The sequence below is a fragment of the Chinchilla lanigera genome, unplaced genomic scaffold (genome assembly GCF_000276665.1).
Source record: "Chinchilla lanigera isolate Chin_1 unplaced genomic scaffold, ChiLan1.0 scaffold00010, whole genome shotgun sequence".
NCBI lineage: Eukaryota > Metazoa > Chordata > Mammalia > Rodentia > Chinchillidae > Chinchilla > Chinchilla lanigera.
The window spans coordinates 35,142,353-35,167,583 of record NW_004955411.1 but is presented as its reverse complement, the minus strand read 5'-3'; the positions used below and the strand labels follow the sequence as shown (position 1 = coordinate 35,167,583).

Below are 25,231 nucleotides of genomic sequence, written 5' to 3'. Positions count from 1 at the left end.
GTCTTTTTGTTGGACAACTCATATTTGGACTATGATGTGTCATGGCCAGCTTCTTTTTTCACTGTAGTTAATTGGTGTTCTATAAGCCTCCCTTAATTTTATTTTTGAATCTTTCCTCATACTTGGAAAGTTTTCTTTTTCTTTTTCTTTTTTTTTTTTTTGGTACCGGGAATCGAACTCATGACCTCGGGCTTGCCAGGCAAGCACTTAGGCCACTCAGCTATGTCCCCTGCCATTGGAAAGTTTTCTATTGTGGTTTCTGTAAATAGATTTTTTTATTCCATATGTGCAGTCTTCTTATTTTTCTCTAACTCCAATCAGCCTTACATTGGTTTTCTCAACATCATCTAGTAGCTGTCAAATGAGCTTTTTTGTTCTCTTATCATCTTTTAAGTCTTCTTTGAGTAGTTCATTGTGATTTTTCCATTCTATCCTTGACTTCAGAAACCCTGTCTTCACACTGGTCATTCTGGCAACTTATAAATTCTATACAATTTTTTATTTCTAGAATTTTTATATGACACATATTTGTGCAATCTATTTCATGGTGAATTCATCATTCATGTCTTGCACCATATCAGGCAGCTCTTTCAATTTTCATTTTTTCTTCTCGTATCTACATTGGTTGGTTTGTATGTTAGTTCCATCACCTTTTGTCTTGTGTCCTCTTTGAACTCACCGAATTTCTTTAGCTCCTCTTTAATTGTCTTGTAAAGCTCTGCTACCTCATGTTTACTTTCCTCTCCATCAGTGCCCCTTGGATTTGTTTTGGGGGAGTAAAGAGACTTTGAGGGCTTTTTGCTGCCTTTTTTTTTTTTTTCATGTTCCTGTGTTTGCATTTATATCTATCTATATCTATATCTAATCTATATAATTTTTTTTTGATGCTAAGAGTAGAGGCCAAATAGAATGAGGAGAGTTTCTTGTTATGAAGATATCTTTAGTTAAAATCTGTTTTTCAGTGATGTGTCTGTGGCTTTATGTGCCTAGAGATAATGTTCATTCCTACAAGATTTCAGTTTAATTAGGTTGGACCTTGTCACTATGTTGTAAGGAAAGAATTTCTATTGGTTATAACAATGTCAGCAGAACTGAGCATACATCAGTCATAAACATTTAAGCTTGTTCTGATAATTTTGCCACTTGTTAATGCCCTTTACAGAATATACTGTGCTGGGATGTGTGAGGTGTGAGGACGTGGAGAGGAAGGGTAAGGGAAAGAGGTATGTCAGTAGGAAGAGAAGATAAGACATATGTCAATAGATTTAAAATAGGTAGGAATTGGCCTCTGTTGGAGTTGCTTTCTACCTGGGGTAGGGAGGAGGTGTAGGGGGTTGTTTGAAAAACTATGTAGTCACAAGGATGTGGCAACACATTTAGAGACTGAAGAAGATCATGGTTGCTGGTACCCATTAATAGGTTTCTTTTTGGTTTTGCTTGGTTCCTCTAAGTCCAGTTTTGTTAAGGATTGCCCTGATATACCCTTAAAGGGAACTGTTTAATTCATAGCACTGGGCAATTTCTATTCTTTAATGAAGTTCTACAGTCTCCTGTGTAAATTTACGCCATTAGATTGATAGAGAGGAGTTGGGAGGAGGCAGGAAGGTGAGATAGTGGTAGGGAAGGACTGGAACAAGAAGATGGAAGGGTCAAAGGAGAGGGAGTAGGTTAAGTGGAGCCTTTGCCACTTCGAGCATTATAATCATCCAATACCAATAAAGTAGAAGCAAAAGAAAGAAGAGTAAGAAAAATGAACACAGAGAATAGAAAGAAAAAGAAAAGAACCCAGAAACAATACAAACCAACCAGAATAGCCCCAATCCAACAAATTAGAGAGGTACAGCAACTACAACTTTCAGAGTAACTATAGATATCATAATAAACCTCTGCACATTGCTATAGCAGAAACCCCGTGTTCCCACAGAATTCGCTCTTCAGGTGTCACTGCCTTGTTCCCTTAGCCACCAACTTCCTCCTGTGCAGACCATCGCTTGTCCACAGTGAGCCCCCTCCTAACTTGTGTCCTGGTTTGAGCTCCGGGCGTGCCCCCTGTGTACCTCCGTGTCCCAATGTCTTGATTGATTTGAGGCTGAGTGTCGTGGACTTTTCTATGTCTTCCCTTCACTGGGTTTTCTTGCCTGTTACACATAAGAAAGACCACGATCCCTGGGACTGATTAACTGTCAGCTTTGCCCACAGAAACCACAAGAGGGAGCACTTTCTCTCTCTTGGCTCCCAGGAGTCACAAGGTTGCTTTGTTACTTTCTTATTTTGAGGCACAACTATTCTCTTCTTTCTGCCTTCTCTGCTAGGCACTCCCAGGTGTCCCCTTTCTCCGTGGGAGCCCACTGACAATTGTGGGTAGGGTGCTAAATGTTCCGTGTGCCACATTCCTTTTGAATGTGGGAAAAATAGGTGGCTTATTAATATTATTATTATTAAAATTGTCTGTGTCAGGGTGACCTTCTCTCTCTGTTGGTGTCTTCTACCTGCCAGCTTTGGGGACAGGAGTGCTAGTACATGATTATGAAATTTTACCCTGTTCTGTTTTCGGTTTCTTTGAGTGCCTGGATCGGATTTGTCTACTTGCCATGCCCAGTGGGGAGGATAGTTTGGCTATGGGCTTATTTAATAACCCAGGCTGTCTCTGAGTGGCCCTTGCTCCCTCCCTCAGCCTAGTTCTTTTCCAAGATATCCTGGCGCCAGATCTGAGGTGGGGGTGGGGTTAGCGTGGTCAAGGGGTGAAGCAGTTTCCTTTCTCCCACCCTCTGAACTCTGGATTTTAGTCCTGCTCGATTGTCCTTTCTTTTATCATCAGCAAAACATAAAGACTTTGTCTTTCACTCCTGCCTCAGAGTAACTGCTTCTCTTTAGCAGGGAATCAGAGGTAATCACCGTCACTCCTGACTCCCACGTTTTGTACTGGAACATGTATTGATTATGAAAAACAAACTTTCTTGAAGGAGAGAATAATTATGCTTTTCACTGCAGCAATTTACAAATATTCATCATGCAGGAAGCCAATTGTAGTTCACTGCCTGAAGATTTTTAATATGAGCAGCCTTTAGATTTTATACTTGGAAAATAGTAATGTTCTATATCTATAATAGTTGGAACCTAGTCATAGCCCATCAGATCTGTTTTTGATTGTAAATACTTCAAGGGTTACTTTACCACAGCATTGGAAAGCTCAGAGAGAAAACTACGTACAAGTAGGTCAACTTCAGGCGGACAACCTTGCTACTCAGTCCTCTCTAACCGAGGTCCTTGAACTAACTTGACCTTAATAGACAATGATGGCCTGTGAATAAAAAAGCCTGGCTGTAAGCGTCTTCCTTAAACAGTCCAAGCTCTCATTACTGCTGTCTTCTCATTTGAAAATTCAAGATCACAACCAAATGTCCCTCATGGGAATAGGAGATTAAATAACATTAAATACCTGCTTCACAAAAGGAGAAGCAAACTCAGAAGTTAGGTGACTCTCAAGGTAAGACTGACAGCACTCCTGATAATGAAGTGCAAGTTTGGTTATGAGCTTGAGGGTTGGAGTCTGATACTCAGACTGGGCTCTGCCACTGAGGAAATCCTGGACCCCTCTTATTGTCTTGCCACATCATTGAACTCACCTGTAGAATGGGGGACATAATAATGGTATGTAGCTCCTACTTTGCGCTAGCAAAAGTCTAATGGTAAATATTTTATGTTAGTTAAAATATTATAATCACTGGCTTGAGGCATCAAATTGCCTCCCTGGAAATCAGTGTCCTGTCTAGCTTGAGCTTAAACTTCACATGAAAGTGCACAGCACTCAGCCCGTACTAGACACTCAGCAAACACTGGTTACCTTCTTTAAATATTTGGGTTCTATCTTAAATTATCTCTTGAATAAGTTTTCCAGCTGAGATCAGGCCACCACTGTAGTAATCAACATTCCGTGTATGGCCCTCACTCCAGTGTCTGCCCTGCCCCCACAGCTGGCCAGCAGGATCTGCACCCAGGGGAGAGGGGTGGCTAATGCTGGGTAGTCCAGAGATAAGCGACGTTTACTCTGGCTGGACCTTGCCGGATGCTGGAAAGACCACCCGTTATTTAGCACACACATAAATCAGCTGGAGAAACCCCAGGCTGGCAGAGAGATGCAGGGCTTTTGAGCCAGATAGGCGAGGGCTGCCAGGGGCTACCCAGCTCTGGGGACCTGGCAGAGACACAGCTCCGGGGAGCTCACAAGATGAGGTCACCTGTTCCTTTAACCTAGGGAATCAGTGAGAGAGACACAGTTCATGAGCCAATGGAGAGTAAGATTAGAGCGAATGTCCTTAATAAATTCCCCAATGGGAAGCAGTTTTGCTTTCCTTCTGTCTCTCGGGGCACTTGACCAAGCGGACGCTGGAAAACAAGTTTTGGTGCCAGAGCCTTTGGCGTGTCCCGAGGCTGCTTTTCCAGAGGCAGGTACTCAGATTCCCCTGCTCTGGGTGCACGGCTCATTCGGTGTGTGGTCTAGGGGTTGGGGGTGTTTTAGTGGGGTCAAAAGATCACTGCTCCAGGGCATACCCTGCCCTGCTAGCTCGGTCCTCTCCCCTCTGGCAGCAGGTTACTTTAGCTGCAGATAACTTTCACTCCCAAGTTAATGTATTAGAGCTACTGTACTTTGAGAAAGCGTGCGGCAGGGGAAGTTAATATGAAATAGTAAAGCCAGGGCAGGGCGTCTGCCTTCTGCCTCCAGGCAGCACGCACAGGGCCATGCTGCCCACGTCTTCCCCACTGGATGGCACGAAACCTTTCTCTTGTCTTCCCTCTGTTTCTGTATTCCTGCTTTTTCTCAGCTAGCCTGCCTAGATTAACCAGTGGCCTCGGAAACGCATACGCTGCTTGAGAATTAGAAATAATGGACTTTAAACCTCACTGCAAGGCTTTAAAGTATATAGGAAGACAGACTTTGAGAGCCAGAACAGGTGGTGGAGTCCACTGACAGCCGACTCCACCCCGTTTGCCTTGCCCATAGCCCTCCTGAGCAAAGGTGCATCTCTATGTGTGGAGGCACGGCTTGTTCCACGTGACCCTTCTTCCTGACCATTGCTCTTGCAGGGGGAAGGGGGATTATGCCCAGTGCAGGAGATTTGAAGGCTGACTTAGCCCCATCAGTTGGCCTAATGCTAGAACTTTGCCCCAAAGGGTGGCAATGACTAACTGGAACACTTGTATTTGTTCTCTCTAGGGTTTGAACCTGAATCAGACAGAGAGCAGGAGCAAATAGGGAAAGATATACAGGGCAGCCAAGGCAGGCAAGGGCCCAAGGCAGGCAAGGACAGCGTCCGGTGTGGCCTTCCACTGCCCCGGGGAAAGGCTGGCCTGGCGCTGAGGCCTCAGCCACTCCAGCTTCCACACCCATGGCTGGCTCGGGATGCGCAGCCATTGTCCCTTGTGTTTCTACAAGGTGTCCCTTAGCAGGCAGCCTCTCCGGCCTCTCTTGTTCGATACCTGCGGGAGGAAATAAGAATTTATCCAATTTCTTACAAATGAGGCCCTTGAGGCACAGGTTACCCTGTAGGTTACCAGATTACCAGAACCAGCTCCTGACAAGAAGCAGGCTGTCCAAGGGGGGGGTGGCCAGGAGCCAGGCAGAGCAGGAGTGGGGCAGGGGTAGGCGGTGACAGAGGCAGGGAGGTGGGCAAGGGGACAAGATGCTGAATGATCAATCCGAGAAAGCACGTAAAGGCCAAGAGCTGAGGTCCAGGTTGCTCAGGGCCATTCCCTCTCGTGCTGCTCCGCAGTGAGTTCTGCAGACAGAGGCCACAGTTCTGCTGTTTTCCCTGCCTTGGTTTCCTCTCTCTCTGACCTCCCCCAGCCGGTTACCTCAGGGAACAAGCTCAGGACAGGGTAGAAGGAGGAGAAATCTCCCAAATGCAGACCGACTTACTGGTGTGTGCTACAGGCAAGTCCTGGCTGCTCGGGCGAGTACCTAGGGGAAAGAGTGTTCGCTACACTGTGGTCCACAAGGGATTCCAGTTGGAAAGGTCTTATTCTGAGAGGCCACCAGCCTAGGGAAGAATGGTCAGGGCTAACCTGCCTGAAGGGAATCTTCCCTACAACGAGCCCCGTTTCCCTCCTTGCAGGCCCATGGACACGGTGCGGATCGCTGTCGTTGGAGCGGGCGTGATAGGGCTCTCCACTGCTGTGTGCATTTCCCAGCTGGTCCCCCAGTGCTCCGTCACCATCATCTCGGACAAGTTTACTCCGGACACCACCAGTGATGTGGCTGCCGGGATCCTCATTCCTCATGCATATCCAGGTGAGAGAGGGATCTCAGCTCCTCTGATACACAGGCGGAAGTCTGTCCGCCCAGAAGGCCGCTATGGAAGCGTCCTGCAGCTGTGACCTCCTCTCGATGGTCTGCTGGGAAAGGCTCAGTGAGGCCGCAGTACAGAAACAATTTCCAAATTGCAGCAGCACGAGAAGCAAAGGCTTCATTTTGCTCACATCACACGTGCATTGAGCATTGTGTTCTGTTTTTCTTTCTGACGGTACTAATAATGCATAGTTTCCTTTTTTGTTTGTTTTTGTTTTGTCTTTTGAGACAGGATCTCATGATGCAGCTCTGACTAGCCTTGAACTCACTGTATAGCCCAGTCTCAATCTCCCAATGATCCTCCTGCTTCAGCCTCCCAAGTGCTAGGATTACTGGTGTGCACCACCACGCTCATCCCTGCACAGTTTCTGTGTCCAAGTTACATTTTTCTTGACAATGATGTCCTCATTTCTGTCATGATGTCCTCATGACAGAGATTTCCTTGGCCTGCCTGAGGACATGAAAGGCAACAGGAGTTTCCCAGAGCTTATTGCCTGTGAGCTTCATTAGTGTGAGATGCCAGGGCCGTTTAGCAGGAGAGGCCTTCTGACATCATGTTCAAGTCTTTCTTCTGGTGTGGGGCATGTTCCCAGGGAAGAAGTTTCCAGTCTCCTTCCTGGGGAGGGTGAAAGCTTGGGCTCAGCAGTCTAGAAGGACCGGGGAGAGCAGGTGGGACCTCAGCATCGAGGCTGCGTGTTTCCCGTGCTCCTGTTTTCAGCTCATATCGCTGCCTTTGCCTGTGCTTGGTGTTTCCCATTCCAGATGCCACCGTTTCACCTATCAGGGAATCAGTCCATGTTCTACCAGGGCGGGGAGGGCAGTGACCCAGTGTCCAAGAGCTTGGCTGCATCAGGAACTTGGTCGCAACTTGAGCTCCCTGGCCGGAAACAAGCACAGGAACTGGGTGCTAGTTCACGCGAGGTGCTGTCTTTGTCTAGACCTCTTGTGACCATTCCCTAGAGCCCCTAGACTTGCACCCACCCTGAGTGAATGGTCAGAAGCTACCTGGTTGCACAGATCATTGAAGAGGGAGGCTCCTCTGAAGGTCTAGACTGTGGAGGCCAGTGTTTTCTCTTCACCTGGGTGTCCTAACCAGGGTCTTTCTCTGGTGCTGCTAAAGACTTTGGTCTTCTCTTTGAGGTTCTTTCCTCGACAGAATTCAGTCTAGTCCCAGGAGTAAATATCTCCTATCTTCACAAATGTCAATACCACCTGGCAGTGATGGCGAACCTTTCAGAGCTTTCAATGATACAAATAGGCTGCGGCAGCATGTGTGCCTTAGGTTCGCCACCACGGCTACATGGGGACCATGCCTCTCCCATATGGTGGTTGTAAGGATTAAGTGAGTTTATATACAGAGCACCCAAAAGAGTACCCAGCACACACCACTACATCAGCACTTGCGATTATTCCCTGCACTCTGCCACGGTTTTCCTTTCCCACATTTGAACATGAATTAGATCCCAAGGCTTGTTCAGCCCACTGCTGGGCTGAAATTGTCTGTTCTTCAGGGATGACTTCTGCATCATGTGAATCTTGGCCACTGTTTTAAGTTTGGGGTGGGAATGAAGGGATGCATTCAGTACTCCTCCACGCTGGCATAGATTATCGGGGTTATCTGTTATCTGTTTGAGGTCTAGCATAGCTCTTTCTGCAGCTATCGTTTATTTCTGCTTATTTCTAAGCCAGTAACCTTTGCCTGCAATTTGGGAATACAATGGAATTCACAACAGCACATGTGCAAAGATGACAGGGTAGATCCAGTATTTAAAACATTCGTCAGTTCTGTAGAAAGTGAATTATTTTATAACCTGGTTGCTGATACTCCTTCATTGACCAAAGGGGGTTGTCTGGGGAGTAGAGTGTCTCTGAGTCTTTCTGTCTATCCCATGAATTTCAGGGATACCTCTCCAACTGGAACGCACCCAACAGCCCCTTTGCCGCAGCTCCCTCAAGGTTGCTGTTCCCAGGCCCTGGTCTGACCCTGGACTCCCTCATAGCCATCCCCCAGAACCGGATGGCCACAGCCTTCACCCACAGTTGAATTTGTCTGTGCCTGTGGGTTGTGCTCGCTCTCTCTGTCTGCACTGGACATTATTGCTTTAGGGCTGAAGCCATGCCTCTTCTTTCCTTTCTCTCTCAAAGGCTTGTCACTGTTCCAGAAGATGTGTCCAGGTGCAATCCCTTGTGCATGGGCAGAGATGCCTGGGCAATGCTGTGGTTCCCACAGTGACTTGCTGATTTTGGTCCATGATTTCATTGTGTGGGGGTACTGCAGCCCTGGTGGGGAAATTTGCCCTGCAGAGCTTACCTCCATAGTGCAGGTCTTGTTTCCTTGTATTAGGAGTGTGACCCCTGGGCTTTCCAAATTGATGCAGTTTGTTTTCTGTCCTGGTGGCCTGGGCCCTATAAAACCCCTGCCCACCACCCATCATACTTTCAGCCCCCAGGACAGAGACCCTGAGCTTTCTCCTGGCATCTCAAGTATGTGTCCAGCTGGATATCTCAGCCATGAACTTACTGTTGCTCAGGCTGGCTCGGGACCCTCCAGGGACCTTGGGAGTATACCTTGTGCCAAAGAGCACCTCCCAGGTGGCTCCCGTTTTAAGCTTTGCCCTGCATGGCCTGTTGCCCTCCATAGATTTAATGGTCGTGTGAGCACACTTGGATAGCACATGACAGTATTCAAAGCTGGTTGCCACAGCATCCTCCACCACTGGGGTAATTGACCTAAACGCTTTTCCATGACTCCTTACTTTTTTCCTACTTTCTAAGGAAGAGCTTTCCATAAGCATAATCATCATCATAGTTTTCCTTTCTGTCTCTTTGCCTTCCTCCCCAACTACAGATACACCCATCGACACGCAGAAGCGGTGGTTCAGAGAGACCTTCAATCACCTGTCCTCCATCGCCAGCTCCGCTGAAGCTGTAGATGCTGGGGTTCACCTGGTCTCTGGGTAAGAGAGGGAAGCTGAGGTTATTTTAGAACTTAGAAGAATCTGACGATTATAGCGTTCAACATAAAATACTTTTGAGTATCTGTGGTGAATTAGTTTGGGAGGGTTTGGAAAGGACATTTTGGACTTTATTCTAAGGATCTTGAGGAAGACAAATTCTAGTATTAGATTTTTTTTCTTTTTTTTGGTTTTTTTTTTTTTTTCCAGTACTGGGAATCAAACTCATGACCTTGTGCTTGCCAGGCAAGCACTGTGCTGCTGAGCTAAATTCTTAGCCCCTAGTATTAGATTTTTAACAATACCATGCCAATTTCTCATCATAAATACTTTTTTGTGTTTCCTCAGCGAATGTGTAGTGATTTTAAGGTACATGTATGGCAAAAAACTCAAACCAAAACTCAAACCAAACACCCTAGAGAGCAGGTAAATGCTGAGTTTGGGCCATGTGGGGAGATGGTAGGCAGACAGGGATGATACTGGAATGAGTACAGAGCTCCAGGAGAGACAGACATCTTTATTTTCTATCCGGTAAGAATGAGGTGTTTCAAAGAAGTACCTTTTGTAGGTCATTAAAGTTATCTTTTAAATGCCACTTGGGAAAACAAAATATTTTTGAAATGGTTAGCACACTTCTGTAAGATTTTTAACATGTGATTGTAGGAGACCTACATAACTAAATAAAAGGGTTTTTGTTTTGTTTGCATTTCTCTGTTTTGTTTTTGAGACAGGGTCTCACTACGTAGTTCAGGCTGGCCTTGAATTCACTGTGTAGCCCAGGCTAGCCTCAAACTCATGGTAATCCTCCTGCCTCAGCCTCCCAAGTGAGGGGTTACAGGCATGCACCACCATGCCTGGCTTTAATGAAAGTTTGAAAATAAATCATTTCAGCATTTTTAACACAAAGTATCACTTAAAATATGAAAATATCTTTCTACATCTTCTCTTTCATTTTAGTTTATTAGTACGTGTGTGGTACAGAACGCTGACATTCCTCGTGGAAGTTGCTACATGGACATAACACATCTTAATTGTTTCATCCCCTCTACCTTTCCTCTCTCCCCCTCTACATCTCCTTAAACAGACCACTAAGCATTCTACCACTTTTCATTTGTCTTGGTGCCATTATGTGACACAAGACACATGTCATCTGTGTTTCCCTGTGTGACAAAACAGTTGTGCCTTCACCCTTCAGAAGCCCACAGGGGTATTTGCCTTTTACTCAGTTCCTCAAACGACGTGTCTGCACCACTAAAACTATTTAAAAATACTGCCCATCTCCTCCTTTCAGGAAGCTGCTCACTGACATTTCTGCTGTGTATGCACATGCCTGATCAGAAGGGTGTCTACCCATTCCTTCTTGCCTTTCTTCACTGAGTAAAAATCAAAATTATATTGATGCCATGTTTCCCAGAAGCCCTGACCCAACACAGCGGTTTTGCTTCTGTATCGAGCCATAGATGAACACCTCTCTGTCACTATTCTAGAACAGTTGTTGAGCCACATATAGAAATTGTTCTTCTTGTGCTAGGGTCATACTTTTTGTCATCCAAAATCAATAAGAACTATTATAATTCACAAGCATTGGCTCTACATAATTTTTGGAAACAGCCTTGTACAAAATTCATACGTCCTGTCAAGATGAAAACTGCACAAATGTGCTGAGCATCTTTGGTATAAGTATATAGCCTTGTCCATCTATTCATTCCTTTAAAACCATTTATTTAAAACCAGTTATTCCCCTAGGTATTAGGGATATTGCAGTGAGCAACTCGGTAATGTTACTTAGTGTGTGGTAGATGATTAATAAATGCGCACTAAGAGACTTTAAGGAAAACGCACTCATTCCCACCCTCATGTAGTTTGTGGTCACAGGTAGAGAAGGAACAGAATATGAGTGGTCAAAGGGGAGAGTGCAGAGTGCTGTGGGATCCTGTGTCTGCCAAGAAACTTGCTCTCGGAAGTTATGCGACTCCTCACAGGGAAACATGCTTCATCAGAAATCCTCAAGATGAATGTTGTAGTGACATTGTAGAAGGGCGGGAGACAAAGACAAAAATGAGAGACTGAGGGGAGAGCATTCTGGGTTGAAGGAGCAGCGCAAGCATAGACCTGAGTCCTAGTCCACTGCCTCGTGTCAGAGACACTAAAGAAAGTTCAGCAAAGGGAAGGCACTTCAGGATTTTACACAGTGAAGCAACTGATTATATTTCATCTGTTCTGTAGAGAATGGATTTGTGGGAGGAGGGATGCTGACAGATTGGGATGGATTGAGGGTTGAGAGTAGGGACAGACAGTGGGTGGGTTTGAGAAACGCTGAAGAGGAGATATGATAGGATTTGACAGTTGATGGTGCAGGGAGTGGAGGGGAGAAACAATCAAGGATGAGTCTCCAGTATCTGGCATTAGCACACGAGTGTACAAGTACCATTTTCTGACTTGGATACACGGGTGTGAGGGAGAGGTAGAGGAGAGAAGAGGGAGAAAGACAGACAGGCAGGCAGGCAGGCAGAGCTGGAGGTGTAGCCGTCTGCATGTCTGGCCTGTGCCAGAGAGTGTGCAGAGTGAGGTGATGGGAAGAGGACCAATGCAAAAACCAGGAACTGTGCAGTAACATGACTTGTACTTTCCTGGGGACTGCTTTGAATGAATCACTTGGAGATACACATGCCGACACCTTCAGGGCTACATCATTAGCACTCAAATTATGATTCTTGCTCTTTCAGAGCAGTGATGGTTGGATATACTGATGGAAAGAACCCAACCCTTATAAATCCAGCACACATGTAGCATCTATTGGTCACATTGTTGGAGGCTGCATGTCAACACCCACTCTCACTCCAGGCTCATCCTCTGCCAACAAACTGTGATGCGACAGGGTTGCTCCGCACAACCCTTGGCTTTTTTCCAGTCCTAGAGTCAGACTTGATGACCTACAGTTTAACTCATGACTTGTACCCCTGCTTCCTGCACATTGTGCATCTAAGCAGGGCTGCAAATTATTCCCACTTAGATATCCTGTTCAAAACTGAGGCCGACCTTTGCTGTTTTGTTTATAACATACGTAAACCATTGTGAAAACAGAAGAACCTTTCCTCAAAAATGCATGTTCTAAGAAAGGCATACTCTTGTTATTTCTTTATTTCTTTCAGTATGTGCAGGCCAGCACAATCTGAAATAACCTCAGGTGCACGTTACTTTAAAATGCCTTCTTCTCCAATTGCAAACACCTGAAATTTAGCTTCTACGTTATCTAAACCCCAGAGAACAGAAGAATAGATCCTTTTCTCTTTGTATTTAGAAGAGGTACCTTTTCTTATGCCTCAGGGACTGTCAAATGGAGCTTACCAGAAATACATTATGTCACAAAATTTCAGGAAAAACTTCCACTCCCTGTGTTTGAGTTGGCAGATATTTCGGAGTATTCCTACAGAACAAGTGCCATTCTGGGCTGACGCGGTTCTGGGATTTCGAAAGATGACTGAGGCAGAGCTGAAGAAATTCCCCCAACATGTGTTTGGTCACGCTTTTACCACCCTGAAATGCGAAACCTCTGTCTACCTCCCGTGGCTGGAGAAAAGGTCAGTTAAAAGGGCTCTTTGCTGCTTCCCTATCTGTCACAGCCATAAATAACTTCACAGCTATTCATAAAACACTGACTGGAAATTCTCCGGGGTCCCACAGGGCTCTTTTACATTGTATCTTGCTGCTCGCACTGGCTAGGCCCTGGCTTTGTGAAACAGGCTGAAGATAGCATTTGTGTCACAAGGACGAAGTGCACATCATGCACAGGGATGTGTTTTATGTCTGTTTTTGGTGAGACGTCTACTTTGCCCGCCTACCCCCATAACATCTGCGCATTGAAACCGTTTCTTAGTTTTCTCATCTTATCTCATCTTATAAAAAGGAGAAGTTGGAGACCTTGCTTCCAGCACAAAATGACACAATTTTCTTTAGTTCTTTAGGTGAGAAAATCTTATGTTTACATAAATGACTTTTGATTTTTCTTATTGTTGGTAAAAAAATAGCTTCGTTGTTCTCTTGTGTCATGAATAAGAACTCTCAGTTTGAGGACTTAAGCTCAGCTCAGTCCTTAATGCCTTGAAGTTGCATTTTGGCTTGGTTTTCAGGCCTTCCTGTTTCTAGCTGGGAAGCACATCAAGAGTGTGCTTTTTGAGACCTGTCAACAACTCTCTCTCTTTGTTTAGTCTGGACGCTGCAGGCAGGTTGTGAAATATCAGCTGCTCCAGTCCCCAAATGTGTTCAGGTTGAATATCCCTCATCTGAGATGCTTGGGATCAGAAGTGCTTTGAATGTGGATTTTCTCGGATGGTGGAATATTTGCATGTTCAGAATGAGAGCCAGTGTCCAGCCAGATGGCCAGTGTGGTGGAGGAAGAGGGGCGTCCATCCCCTTTTCTCTCATGAGAAGCTTTGCAGGTCAGAGAGCACTCAGCCCAGGACAAGCCTTCCAGTGCAAGGATTCCAAGCCAGGGGGGTCTGGACGGTGTGGCGGCGAGTGGGTGGGAGCTCACACTGTGTCCTGCCGCCCACACGCCTCCCCCAGGCAGACCCAGATGGGCAGCTGCACAATCCCTGCCTGTTCCCCACACGCAGGGTCTATTTTGTTGCCTCCTACGCCTCTCACACACAATGCAAGTGTTCCGCCTTCAGTGTTCCTGACTCAAAAAACGAACATTTCTCTCAGCAAGCACGCAACAGCGGCTTCAGCCAAATTGACATCAACTCCCAGGAAGAATCTTTTATCACAACTTAGATCTTTAGTAATTTTTAAAAATCAGAAGAGAAAATCTCCTCCAATAATGCTCAGTCATATCCAGCACAAACCAACAAACAAAAAACCTCCTGAGGTTTCCTCTCACATGCAGGTCATATTTTGTATCTCTGGATGGTAGAGCTGCACTCTGCTGTCTTTGCACTTGTCCCTTCTAGGAAATGAATCGTACAGGCTGTAAGTCTCCCACTGGGCAGCCGACCTTAATAAATTTTCCTGGAGAGACCAGAATCTGCTGCCTTTGCTGCCATCCAGAGAGCTGGGTGGCTTTTCTGTGCTGGGGCCTGTAGTTCAGGCCCACTGATTTCTTTCTGGACCCATGCCTCATCCTGTGGCCCTGAGGAAGCCTGGGCTGACCACAGAGGCACCAGGCTGGGCTCTCCCCTTACCTCCTTTCCCACTCTCTGGTAGTGCCTCTCAGTGCCTTTCTTGGGGAAGGCCTTCTCTCTCCCATCTTTTCCTTTTCCAGTATCTGTGTTCTCCCACCTGCTCTGACTTGTGTGATTTTCTCTGCAGCTGTACAGAAGTACATACCTGTATTGTACATCAGCAGTGGAACAGGTCATCCCAGCTTGATACATACCCATCTTGCAACAGTCTCCTCCTGTGTGAAGAAGATCCCTGTTCCTTCTACCCAGTGCACAGCAGGCCTGGCAGAGCACAGCCTACATTCCCAGCACCCTATGATTTCTAGTCCCCTTCTCACCACCCCCTGCCAAATGGGCAGGAGGCACAAGGCCCCAGACACAGGCCAGAACAAAAACACCCCCTTTTCTCTCTAGCTGGGGAAGAATGGAGGTGGAAAATGAGCGTGGTTTTTCTGATGATGGTTTGTAAGGAACAGATGTAACCATGTAAGGTATAGTAACCGCGTGGGCTTCCATAGTGGATTCAGGAGCTGTCCTAAGGCAGCTGCAGATGTGGATTTCTTCCCTTCAGTCCCACTTGCTAGATGGACTAAGGGTGCATGGCTGCCCCCATCCAAGAAGGGCCTACAGTCCCTAGGCTTCATCCATACTCCTTCTTCCTTCAAGGGACTAGAGGTTGCTCCACCTGGAACAGAGCTAGAAGTGATTAATGTGAGTTCATGGAGTAGAAAAGGCCGGGGTAGATATTTGGAGAAGTGTGAAAATAAAATGTGACTATTACTATTGTTATTATTATTATTATTATTATTATTATATTAGTGATTTAACTCAGGGACTCATGCATGTTAGCCAAGTGCTCTACCACTGAGATAAAACCTCAGTCCTTTCATAATTTTTTTTTGAGTGGGGGAGATAAAGCCTTTTTAAGTTTTGTAAGCTGGCCTAGAACTTGCAAACCTCCTGCTTTAGCCTCCCTAGTAACCAGGATTAGAGGTGTATCCCACCGTGTCAGTTTATTTCATAGCAATGGGATAAGTGGGGACTGTAATTGTCAGGTGAGATAACATTTTCAGGTTAAAATTAGGCTCTATTCATCTAATTGCCTCGCAAACCTAAAATACATTTTTAAACTTTGTGGTAAGTTACCTGAGGGATAGCACCATAAAGTGACACCATGAAGAGGCAGTGGTTTTCCCCCCGCCTGTAAATCTGTGCACATAGATAGTACTGCTTGCTGAGATTTAGTTTTCTTTCTTGTTTTTGGACAAACAGACTGAACATAACTAATTTTCACATCACTGTTAATAAGGCATCATTCTTTAGCTTGAAAGCAAAGAGTAATTTTAAAAACTGACTATGCCTCATCATGCTTACATAATCCATCGCAAACCCACTCTGTCTAATAAAGTCTTTCTACATAGCATGTTGTAGCACCCGCCCTGCCTTCCCCAAGCTGTCTTCACACAATGACTCAAAGGCTTGCTCTATTTTTCTTGTTCCAACTAACTATAGGATCATGGTCCCACCTTGGGCTCAGAGTTAAAGCTGGAGCCACATGACAGTGGGGAGAAATGTCTGCCTCCTAGCTCTGAATCCTCGGCTCCCAGGTGGCCCTGGTGGGGCTCAATCTTCTTCGTTCTCTCAGAATCAGTGCCTCTAGCCTCAAGTCCTTGCCCCCGATGGGGAACACCAAGGGGACCTGGGACCCCAGTGGGGAGTGGATACAGTGCCATGGCTCCTTCCTCCTGGCAGGGTCACAGAACCACATCCAAAGCACCTGGTCTGGAGGAGCTGCTCACACATCACGACCTTCTCATCCAGTGTGGGCTGAGGTCCCCAGAAAGTAGTCTGTACCCACACAGCTACCACATCTATTCCTCACAGTGACCAGCCATTTCTAAGAAACAGAAGCAGCTGGAACTGGAACAGGAACTATTTCCTGGGCAACTAAGAACCTGAAGCATACTGGCCAGGGGGGACATTTTCTGCTACATTTCTGCCCTCTTTTAGTTTCCCTGGCAAATCTTCTCTGGGCATATTATGGGAGATCTTTTGAGACAAGATCCAACTAGAAGTAGTAACATTAGGGTTGTCAGTGATCCTAGGATGGGCTCTAGACTAAGTCCCCAAGATTGTCTTTTTACATAGTTTTTCCCTAAATTGCTTTTAGGAAGAGACATAATTTAGGCCTGTCTGTTCTGTAACATTACTCTGGCAAGGTAGTGAGGGAGTTAATCTGATCTAGGAGAGTGTCCAGTGTGTCTTGGACACTCATCAAATCTTGGTCAAGTGTTTGACTGATTGTCCTATTTTCTGGGCAACTGTCCATAGAATTTAAGGCCAAAAAAAAAAAAAAGAACCATAGCTAGCAGTAGGTGGGAAAGCAAGGACTGGGGTAAGCAGAATCCAGGTCAGTTAACAAGAACCACAGCTAGCAGGGAGAGCAGGGAAGCAGGGACCAGGGAAAGCCTGAAAAACACAAAAATCATGGGGGATAGGTATGGAGCAATCCTGTGAACAAGGTCTTCAGTCTTTAGCTGTGTGTGAACTGATCAGTGTCCAGAGTGACCAGAACAAGGCTTTGAGTGTGTTGTCTCTTTAGAGTGAGCCTTAGAAGAGCTGTCCAGGTAAGTTTCCCAGCAGATCTAAGGCTGGGTTTCTGAAACTTGTGACACAGACACTGAAGCCTGAGCTGGCTGCAGGGGTATGGGTGCCAGTGCTGCAGCTTGAGCTTGCAGAACACACAGTGAGGGCAGGTCTGCCTGTGATCTTCCAGAAATACTGGATAAAATTTTTCTGGATGGGGTTGACGTTTCAGCCAATTGGATCCCTGGAGGGGGCTTAGGCCTCTGGACCAGATTATTCTGTTTCCATACAGAAGTAAGAAGCAATTTTCAGGTTTCCATACAGCACTAAGAAGCAACTTGCTGTGCAGATCATCCCTGCAGGAGAGTTTTGGCCAAAGTAGTTTTGTTCAAGGTGACCAGGGCATATCTAGCCTGTTGAACTTCATTCGTAAGAGAGCTACTTCTATCTGTAAACAGGGTATACTCAGCATCTGTAAAAGGTCCATTTTTTAGAACCGTTCATCCCAGTACAGCATGTGGCACCTGGACTGTTAGATCTCAGTCTAAGGTGACTGTGTCAGCTTTCTTGATTAGAGGGACAGTGGCTGTTAGAGCATGGAGGCAAAGGGGGGGGGTGACAGCCCTTAGTAACTGAATCCAAACATTTGCACAGGAGGGACTCTGGTTACTCCCAGGGGCTGAGAGTCTGAGTGAGCATCATTGTTCTTGTGAACTCAAGGTTCCAGATTCTATAGAAACCAGTAGCTCCAAGAAATTTGCAAAACCAGTTTCTTTCTTGTAACCAATTTCTGCCAGATATTGTAGCAGGGTTTTGTGTCATTTCTCAGAAGTATTTTTTTAAAAACAAGTTTCTGAACTTCTGGGAGGGTGAGTCTAGGTCAGTTGGCTTTTGAGTCTAGAACTAGGGTCTTTCCTTTCAAAGGTGAAGAGGAGCTGGCTGATTGGAGCCAACTGAAGGCAGCAGAAGAAATTCTTTAGATTTTTCCCAGTTGAAGGGACTTTATGGGAGCAACTTGCAAGCAGAGGAAGACATTTTTTAAATCTACAACAGTCCACAAAGAGTGTACTGGTCTAGAACCACAGAGTGCAAGGTGATGGGTGCATTGTTGATGGCACAGAGATCTGGATGCCTGCTTGTGCTTCCTGTGACATCTGACAGTAGTTAGAGGGAGGTGAGGCAGCATAGTTGATGGCTAGATCTAGAGGTGAGTCCTTAGTTCATACTTCTGGGAATAGTGTCTTCAGAACTTCAGGATTGTGGTTATCTCTCTTAAGCTGATACAGGCATCATCTTCCTCTTGGAGAACAGTCAAAATTGAGAGTGCAGGGTTAAACAAAGTGGGAGGCTGACTGGCTTGGTGGAGAGATGTCCTCTAAGGCTGTAAGTTTGTGTCTGCCAGAAGGGGTGAGAGGCAGGAGTCCCAGTTGCCCTGGTGATGGTAACTTTTTGACAGAGGGAAGGTTTGAAGGCAGAAAGTTCTGTTCCATTGTCTGCCAGGAAAGTCTCAGGTTTGTCCCTCATTTTTGCAATGACTGTGGCTCTCTGGGGCCCAATTTGATAGAACTCAGAGGTCTGTCCTATCTATTCAGGCCCAATAGGGTTCTACTCCTTTGTCAAGGCTGAGAGTCCAATTTTTCCACAGTCAAAATATGGGGCTCAGAGGGAATTGTTGCATCATCTCAGGTGGGAATTAGATGATGTCATCTCACCAGGATAGGTGTGTAACTCTAGAGGGAGGGCCTTTGTGGCCAAATGCAGGCAATGGCTAGCTGGAGCCAGTTCAATTGGCTGGAAGTAGATGAGTGGGGGGTGGGGAGTGAAGCTATAGGTGTTGGCAGCAGCTGCAGTGGCTGATGAGGGTGTCAAGGCAGAATTCTCAGGAAGAATGGGCCTCTTTTTCCTTTTCTTTCCTTCTTTGAGATTCAGTTTGGTTTTATTTTTAACTCCATAAAAGCCCCTTTACCTGCAGTCAGGGACTGTGGGTTTTAATTAATTATTTCCCATTCTATCTCCCTACGGTGTATGTTGTATACCCTTGAGCAGTGGCACAACAGACAAAGGTTGGGTGCCCCTCAGAGAGAGACCATTCAGATGCCCACCTTCCCTTGAGGGGGCTTAGGCAGGACTTTACTAAGGAGGATGTGAGGATGTCAGTCACCATGGAAGCACAGGTGAGGGCCCAATCAGCCCCCTGTACCAGTGCTTTCCCGTCTTGGTGCACAGACGGAGCAGCCTGTTGTTTACACTGTCCGTTTCACTCACTCACACGACCATTCCACAGGCGCTCAGAGGTTAAACACTCCAACTGCCCTTCCCTTGAGGGTGAAGAGTCGCTCCAGCTCTTCTGCTCCAAATGAGCAGGACTGACAGACTGACTACTGGGGTGCCCTGGGGGTTTTACCAGAATCAGGTAGACAGGCAGACAGACAGACAGATTGTGTCCTCCTCCCTTTGGGGTCCAATGTGAGCTGCTCAGGTGGGGAGCCAGGAGTCTTCCTCCAGATCTCTGAAGGTCTTGAGAAATCTGGAGAGTGTGCCTTCCCATTGGGACCTGGAGAAAGCCATGACCTGTCTTCCCGGCTGACACACCAGATGCTACGGCAAGCAGAAACACTGAAATGACACCCAGTATTTGGAGGCAGATTTATTTATATTGGCAGGCACTGATCAGGATCACTTCCAAAATATCAGGCCCTGATCTCAGAGGCAGAATGGCTTGTCAATTGGGGATTGCTTCATATAATATGCATCATAGTGATCAGCAGTTTCAAAGAAATAGAAGTAACTGGAATTGGAACAGGAACTGGGCAGGGCCTGGGCAGCTAAGAAACTGGGGGCAGGGCTGGAGGCAGGGCCTTTTCTGTTACACCAGTATTAATCTTCCTACATTAGAGGTGAAGGATTAAAGCTTGGAGAAGTTGGAGAATTTAGCAAGGTCATTTGTAGAGTAAAGACCTTTTGGCAAGGTCATATGTAGGTTCCCTAAACCCTACCTGAAAGTCTTTTTTTGATGTTTATTTCATTAAAGGTTAGAATCACACTGCAATGTGTTGGTCTGTGGCACACCAAAATAACAGTGTACTCTTCTTTTTCCTCCTCCTCCTCTTGTTCTTCTTTTCCTTCTTTTGGTTGTTTTGAGAGGGAGTCTCTGTGGGTTACTATGTAACCCAGGCTGTCTAGGAACTCACTATCCTTTTGCCTTCGTCTCTAGCATGCTGGGATTACAGATGTGTGCCACCACACCCAGCTTCTAATTTACTCTTCTTTCTATGCTAATATTAAGAAAATCAAAATGAAACAACTTGCAGAGTTATTTTATCTTTAAAAGGACTTGTCTATTATTATACATCGAAAAAAAGCATAATCTAAACTGTCAACTGTTCTACTGAGAGAGCTAAAAACTTGTGCTCATAAAATTTGCTATTCTGCTTTTATCTCTGAGCTGTTGAGAGAGAGAGAGAGAAAGAGAGATTGAGAAAGAGAGAAAAAAGTAAGCAGGCAAGGAGCCCCGGCCTACTCTCTCTTTTAACCACTATTAGTTACATCAAAGGCTTCCTTTGTTCTCTGTGTTCCTAAAGTGTTGATGTTTGCAGGTTTTTTGCTTTGGTTTTCTCATCTCTGGTAAATTCACACTGTCTTCCATAGATTTTCAGAATAACAGGCAAGGATGTGTAGGGTAAAAGCCCCATGCCTAGAACTTCAGTTCTATTATTTGAGACATTGGTACTTGAAATAGCCATTGGTTCTGCCTAAGTATACAGCAGGCTCAGATCACCATGGAGCAAGAGGTAGCCTGTGAGTTCTCCTTGCCTAGCCCAGGATGTTTCCAAGAAAAGCCTCTGTGAATATTTGTTGAATGAATACAGAAACTTAACCCAGAGGTTTCAAACTGATCTTCACATCACTCACACTAGAAATGCCTCAGAGTCTGCAGAGGAAGGAAGTGTGCAGAAAGATGGAGATCACCTAAAAGCTGCTGCAGAGAAATTAGAACTCCATGATAAATTTGCTAATTTAGCTAGGCACGGAGGCACATGCCTATGATCCCAGCACACTGGGATGCTGAAGCAGGAGGATCTCAAGTTCAAACCCAGATGGGGCAATTTAACAAGATCCTGTTTCAGAAGAAAAAAACAATTAAGATGGGTTGAGTATGTAGCTCAGTGCAAGGGCCCTGGATTCAATTGCCTGTACCAAAAATAAACAAACAAATAAATAAATGAATCTGTTTTACAGATCAGAAGTTGATCTGTTGGAGTTCAAGTCTATTTTGTGATGCAGTCAAACAGCAATGTTGTTCTTTTCTATTCTCCTTGACCTGTGGAATTTTCTAGAAAGGGAGCCTGATGGAGACCACCACGAAGCAGCCCTGAGCAGGACTTAAATTAATCAATTGGCTTTCTGTGTTCACTTGTGAATCTGTCCAAGGCCTAAGCTCCTTGTCTGGAAATGGTGGACTCATAAGAAGTGAACCTCTGTGAGTCACTAATCCCTACTAAAACCTGTAGTGGCCAATGAAGCCAGAAAGCCTCAGAGGATAAGACAAGATCACAGCCAAGGACACCTGGGTCCAATCCCAACTAGATGAAGACTATAGCCTCAGTCATCTCACTCCTGGGTGGATTAACTTAATACCTTACTTGGAGAAGTCCTTGAGAGATTCTGCCCTTCTTGAGTATTTCTTCCCTTCTTCTGATAACCATATAAATAGGGGCCGCCCAGAGAAGGTTTTGGTTTTAGCCCTGAGAGAATCTCAAATTCTGTGAGAGGGCTCTGATCCTCCTTGAGCTCTGAAATCATTCCATTCACCTCTTTTTATTTAACCTTTGCTGTACACTCATTTGGGAGATTGGAGACCTGATTAGCCCACAATAACTAAGGGATATTATTAACCCGATAGGAGCCAGTATTAGAAGTCAGTTTCCTACAGATCTTAGTACAAATTTCACTTGTGCTTTCTGACTAGGAGGTGGAGATACAGCATTGGAAGAACTTCAGAGTCTCTTTTGCTGTAATTTAAAATCAGAGATCAAACCAGGCCATCATTTACCACCTTCAGCCATGTCTTGGTTATGCTCCTGAAGTTTCTGTCCTTTCTTATTTTTCCCTCTCATGAAACCTCTGTTTATCTGGTTTCAAAGGGAGGTGGTGCTCAGAACTGCTGCCCTGACCATACTGTTCTCAGGGGCAGAGCATGCACACGTTTGGAATGTACTTCACCTTGCCAGCCACTCACATTGTCCCCCAATTCCTTTGTCACACTTGTGGAATGGCATGATGTCTCACAGATTCTTGTCCCTCTTAGTAGTGCCTTGTGTCTAGATTTTCCACCTGCATCTGTTGAACAGAACTGCTGATATATATATATATATATATATATATATATATATATATATACCAAGTGACTTATGAGTACAATTATAAGATTAGAAGGTGGAGATGAGGAGGTTGCTGGTGGTTACTGTTTCACAGCTACTGAGTTCCCACTCTGCATGTTGAAACATATTCTGGAGGCGGGTGGTGGTGGTGGTTGCACAGCAGTGTGGATGTGCTCAGGGTCACTGAACTGTACACTAAAAATGTCAAAATGGTAAGTTTTATGTCACATGTATTTTACCATAATGGTAAAATCACTAAAAAATGATTCTAAGATCTAAACCCTTCTTTCATTCATTATTGAGATACTTGGTCCAAAATAATTCCTAACCACAGCCATCATTGAGCCCATCAGCTGCAAGTCTTTTATGTCCCTCTTGTGCTAATGGTCCCGTAAAGGGGGACGGGGGGGACACCTGTGCCACCATCTAACTAAGGAGAACAGACCGATACAAAAGAACCTGCGAGCATGCCAGTAAATGGAGGTGTTATGTGAATGGCAGGACAAAGAAATGCTCAGGCATTTAAAGTACCGGATCATCTTCATGTTTATTTCCCATCTAGAATGACATAGGAACTCTACAAAATGTTGAAAGAAAAAAAGGGGTGGCATGCAATGTCCTTTGTTTTGGATTTTCAAAATACTGTAAGTTCCATTTGGGCTCAACTTTCAGAATCCTGGTTTCCGAGGTCGTGAGGCAGTTGTTAGCTGGAATTTTTTCTGCCCAGGCCCTGGAAGCTCTTGGTGTGTTTGTTCATCAGATGGTCCCCTCACGTTTGTTCCTGTCCTTCACTTCCTGGGAGAGGCTGGGCTGGTGGCTACTAAGTCTCCTCCTGTGGTCTCTCCTCCCCAGGCTGAAGACCCACGGAGGCCTGCTCCTATGCAGGCGAGTGGAAGACCTGTGGGAGCTCCAGCCCTCCTTCGACATCGTGGTCAACTGTTCAGGCCTGGGAAGCCGAGAGCTTGTGGGAGACTCCACGGTTTTCCCCGTGAGGGGCCAAATACTCCAAGTGCAGGCCCCCTGGGTGAAGCATTTTATCCGGGATGGGAGTGGGCTGGTGTATATCTACCCTGGTGCGTCCCATGTCACCCTGGGTGGAACTAGGCAGACAGGAGACTGGAATCTGTCCCCAGATGCAGAAATTAGCCGTGATATTTTTTCCAGATGTTGCGCTCTGGAGCCCTCCCTGCACAGGGCCCACAGCGTGAAGGAGAGGGTGGGCTTGCGGCCTGGCAGACCAAGCGTGCTGCTGCAGAAAGAGGTCCTGGCCAGAGATGGACAGAGGTTGTGTGTGGTCCACCACTACGGCCACGGGAGCGGGGGGATCTCAGTGCACTGGGGCTGTGCCCTGGAGGCTGCCAGGCTGGTAAGTGAGTGCGTCCAAGCCCTCAGGACCCCAGCTCTGACATCAAAGCTATAGAGGACATGAAAGGACAGCTACCAGCCCCAGACACGATTGATCAAAGCACACTTTAAGCTGCAGAACAGGTTCAAATAATTTTTCTATTGCATGAAAATTTAATTAGATATTCTCTATTTTTGAAATGGGAAATGATGCAGCATGTATCAGCAGGCTTGGGAAGTCTAGCATTACCAGCATAGGGCATGAAGCTGTATTTCTGTTTAAAATGCTGGTGATATAAAGTAAGATTTGTTTTGGGTCTGGTGTCTGAGGGTCTACGCTGATTTACATGAACGCTGAAAGCTATAAGGCTTTGATACTTCTTGGCTCGTAAATTCATGAGAGGAGATAGCATATGGCAAACACTGAAATCACTGTCAGTTGCAGAGCTGTGATGATCCTCTTAGGTTATAGCCAGATAAGCATCATAGTCCCTCTGAAAAAAATCAGTGGTGCTCATGTAATGCAGACTTAGTGCACTTACTAGAAGACAAAGCAAGATTACTGCTATTATTAGTGGAGCAGCTTCCTCCCTGCCGCCAGTAATGATGGTAGAAGACAGAGGTGATGTGGCACCAATTCAGTAGCTGCCCGGGGTCCATCCTCTCAGGGCTGTGTACTTCATTACTACAAGCCACTGAGAGCTGACTCATGGTATGGTTGACTTTATCTAAGCACTTTGGAAGATTGAATAGTATAAGCAGCCAAAGAGCTAATTTGCTGATTGAGATGGAACAATCATTCTGAATGATGTATAACCAGAAGCATTCTGCACGTTGTTGAACAGTATTAGGCAGGAGGGCAGTGTGGCTCATGAGAAAACGTGTCTGGGAATTGCAGGGTCAAATACATTGAACCCGGCTTCTCAGCTCAGGTTTCCTTTACAATGTTTGTGTATTGTGAATTCGCAGAAGGGTTTTTGGCTAGGTGGATGATAAAGGAGATGCTATCTACCTAGGTAAGAAAGTTTTAGAAGAAATGAACTTAATTTTAATTTGGGGGAGATGACATGTTTGGCGGTAATAAATTCTATTTTGGATATCCTGGGGAGGGTATAAAAACCGATAGTAAAAATGTAAGAGAGACAAAGCTCCCGGCACAGCTCTGTTTTTATTATTTTGTTTTTTGAGCTTTGCTTGCGATTTTTTTCGAAGAGAATATTCCGCTGGGGGTGCGGAGGCGCCAGGATATCAGATGACCTATTAAAATTCTCAAGTTAAATCAAGCACGGGCTCCTTCCTGCAGCTGTCCACCAGGGGGTGGTATTGTATCAACTCAGATTAAACTGGTACATTTGAAAATTTAGACTAGAAATAAACAATAGATACTAAGCGTGGAGAGTGTGAGTGATGTTTTTTGAGGTTTTAGAGTTTATACGGTCAAAATTTAATTGTTCTGTT

General features: G+C 45.6%; 1 protein-coding gene across 4 annotated transcripts; it reads left to right on the top strand.

Moving 5' to 3' along the window:
* Positions 1-4,349: 4,349 nt before the first annotated feature.
* Positions 4,350-25,169, top strand: Ddo (D-aspartate oxidase). 4 transcript variants are annotated; one of them, XM_013510893.1, is made up of 5 exons: positions 4,350-4,445; positions 6,114-6,289; positions 9,195-9,303; positions 12,705-12,881; positions 23,282-25,169. In XM_013510893.1, exons 2-5 carry the CDS (start codon positions 6,118-6,120, stop codon positions 23,847-23,849), a joined length of 1,026 nt encoding a protein of 341 aa, XP_013366347.1. In that variant the 5' UTR covers positions 4,350-4,445; positions 6,114-6,117; the 3' UTR covers positions 23,850-25,169. The 4 variants fall into 4 exon arrangements, with proteins under 4 accessions (XP_013366347.1, XP_005377943.1, XP_013366348.1 ...); XM_005377886.2 differs by having other exon boundaries at positions 4,350-4,449; XM_005377887.2 differs by having other exon boundaries at positions 4,363-4,488.
* Positions 25,170-25,231: the final 62 nt, after the last annotated feature.

Excerpts from the sequence above, each read along its gene's own strand:
- Ddo (XM_013510893.1), top strand. The coding sequence starts at position 6,118 with ATGGACACGGTGCGGATCGCTGTCGTTGGAGCGGGCGTGATAGGGCTC. Across the intron at positions 6,290-9,194 it reads CATTCCTCATGCATATCCAG|ATACACCCATCGACACGCAG; the intron begins GTGAGAGAGGGA and ends CCCCAACTACAG. Across the intron at positions 12,882-23,281 it reads CTCCCGTGGCTGGAGAAAAG|GCTGAAGACCCACGGAGGCC; the intron begins GTCAGTTAAAAG and ends TCTCCTCCCCAG.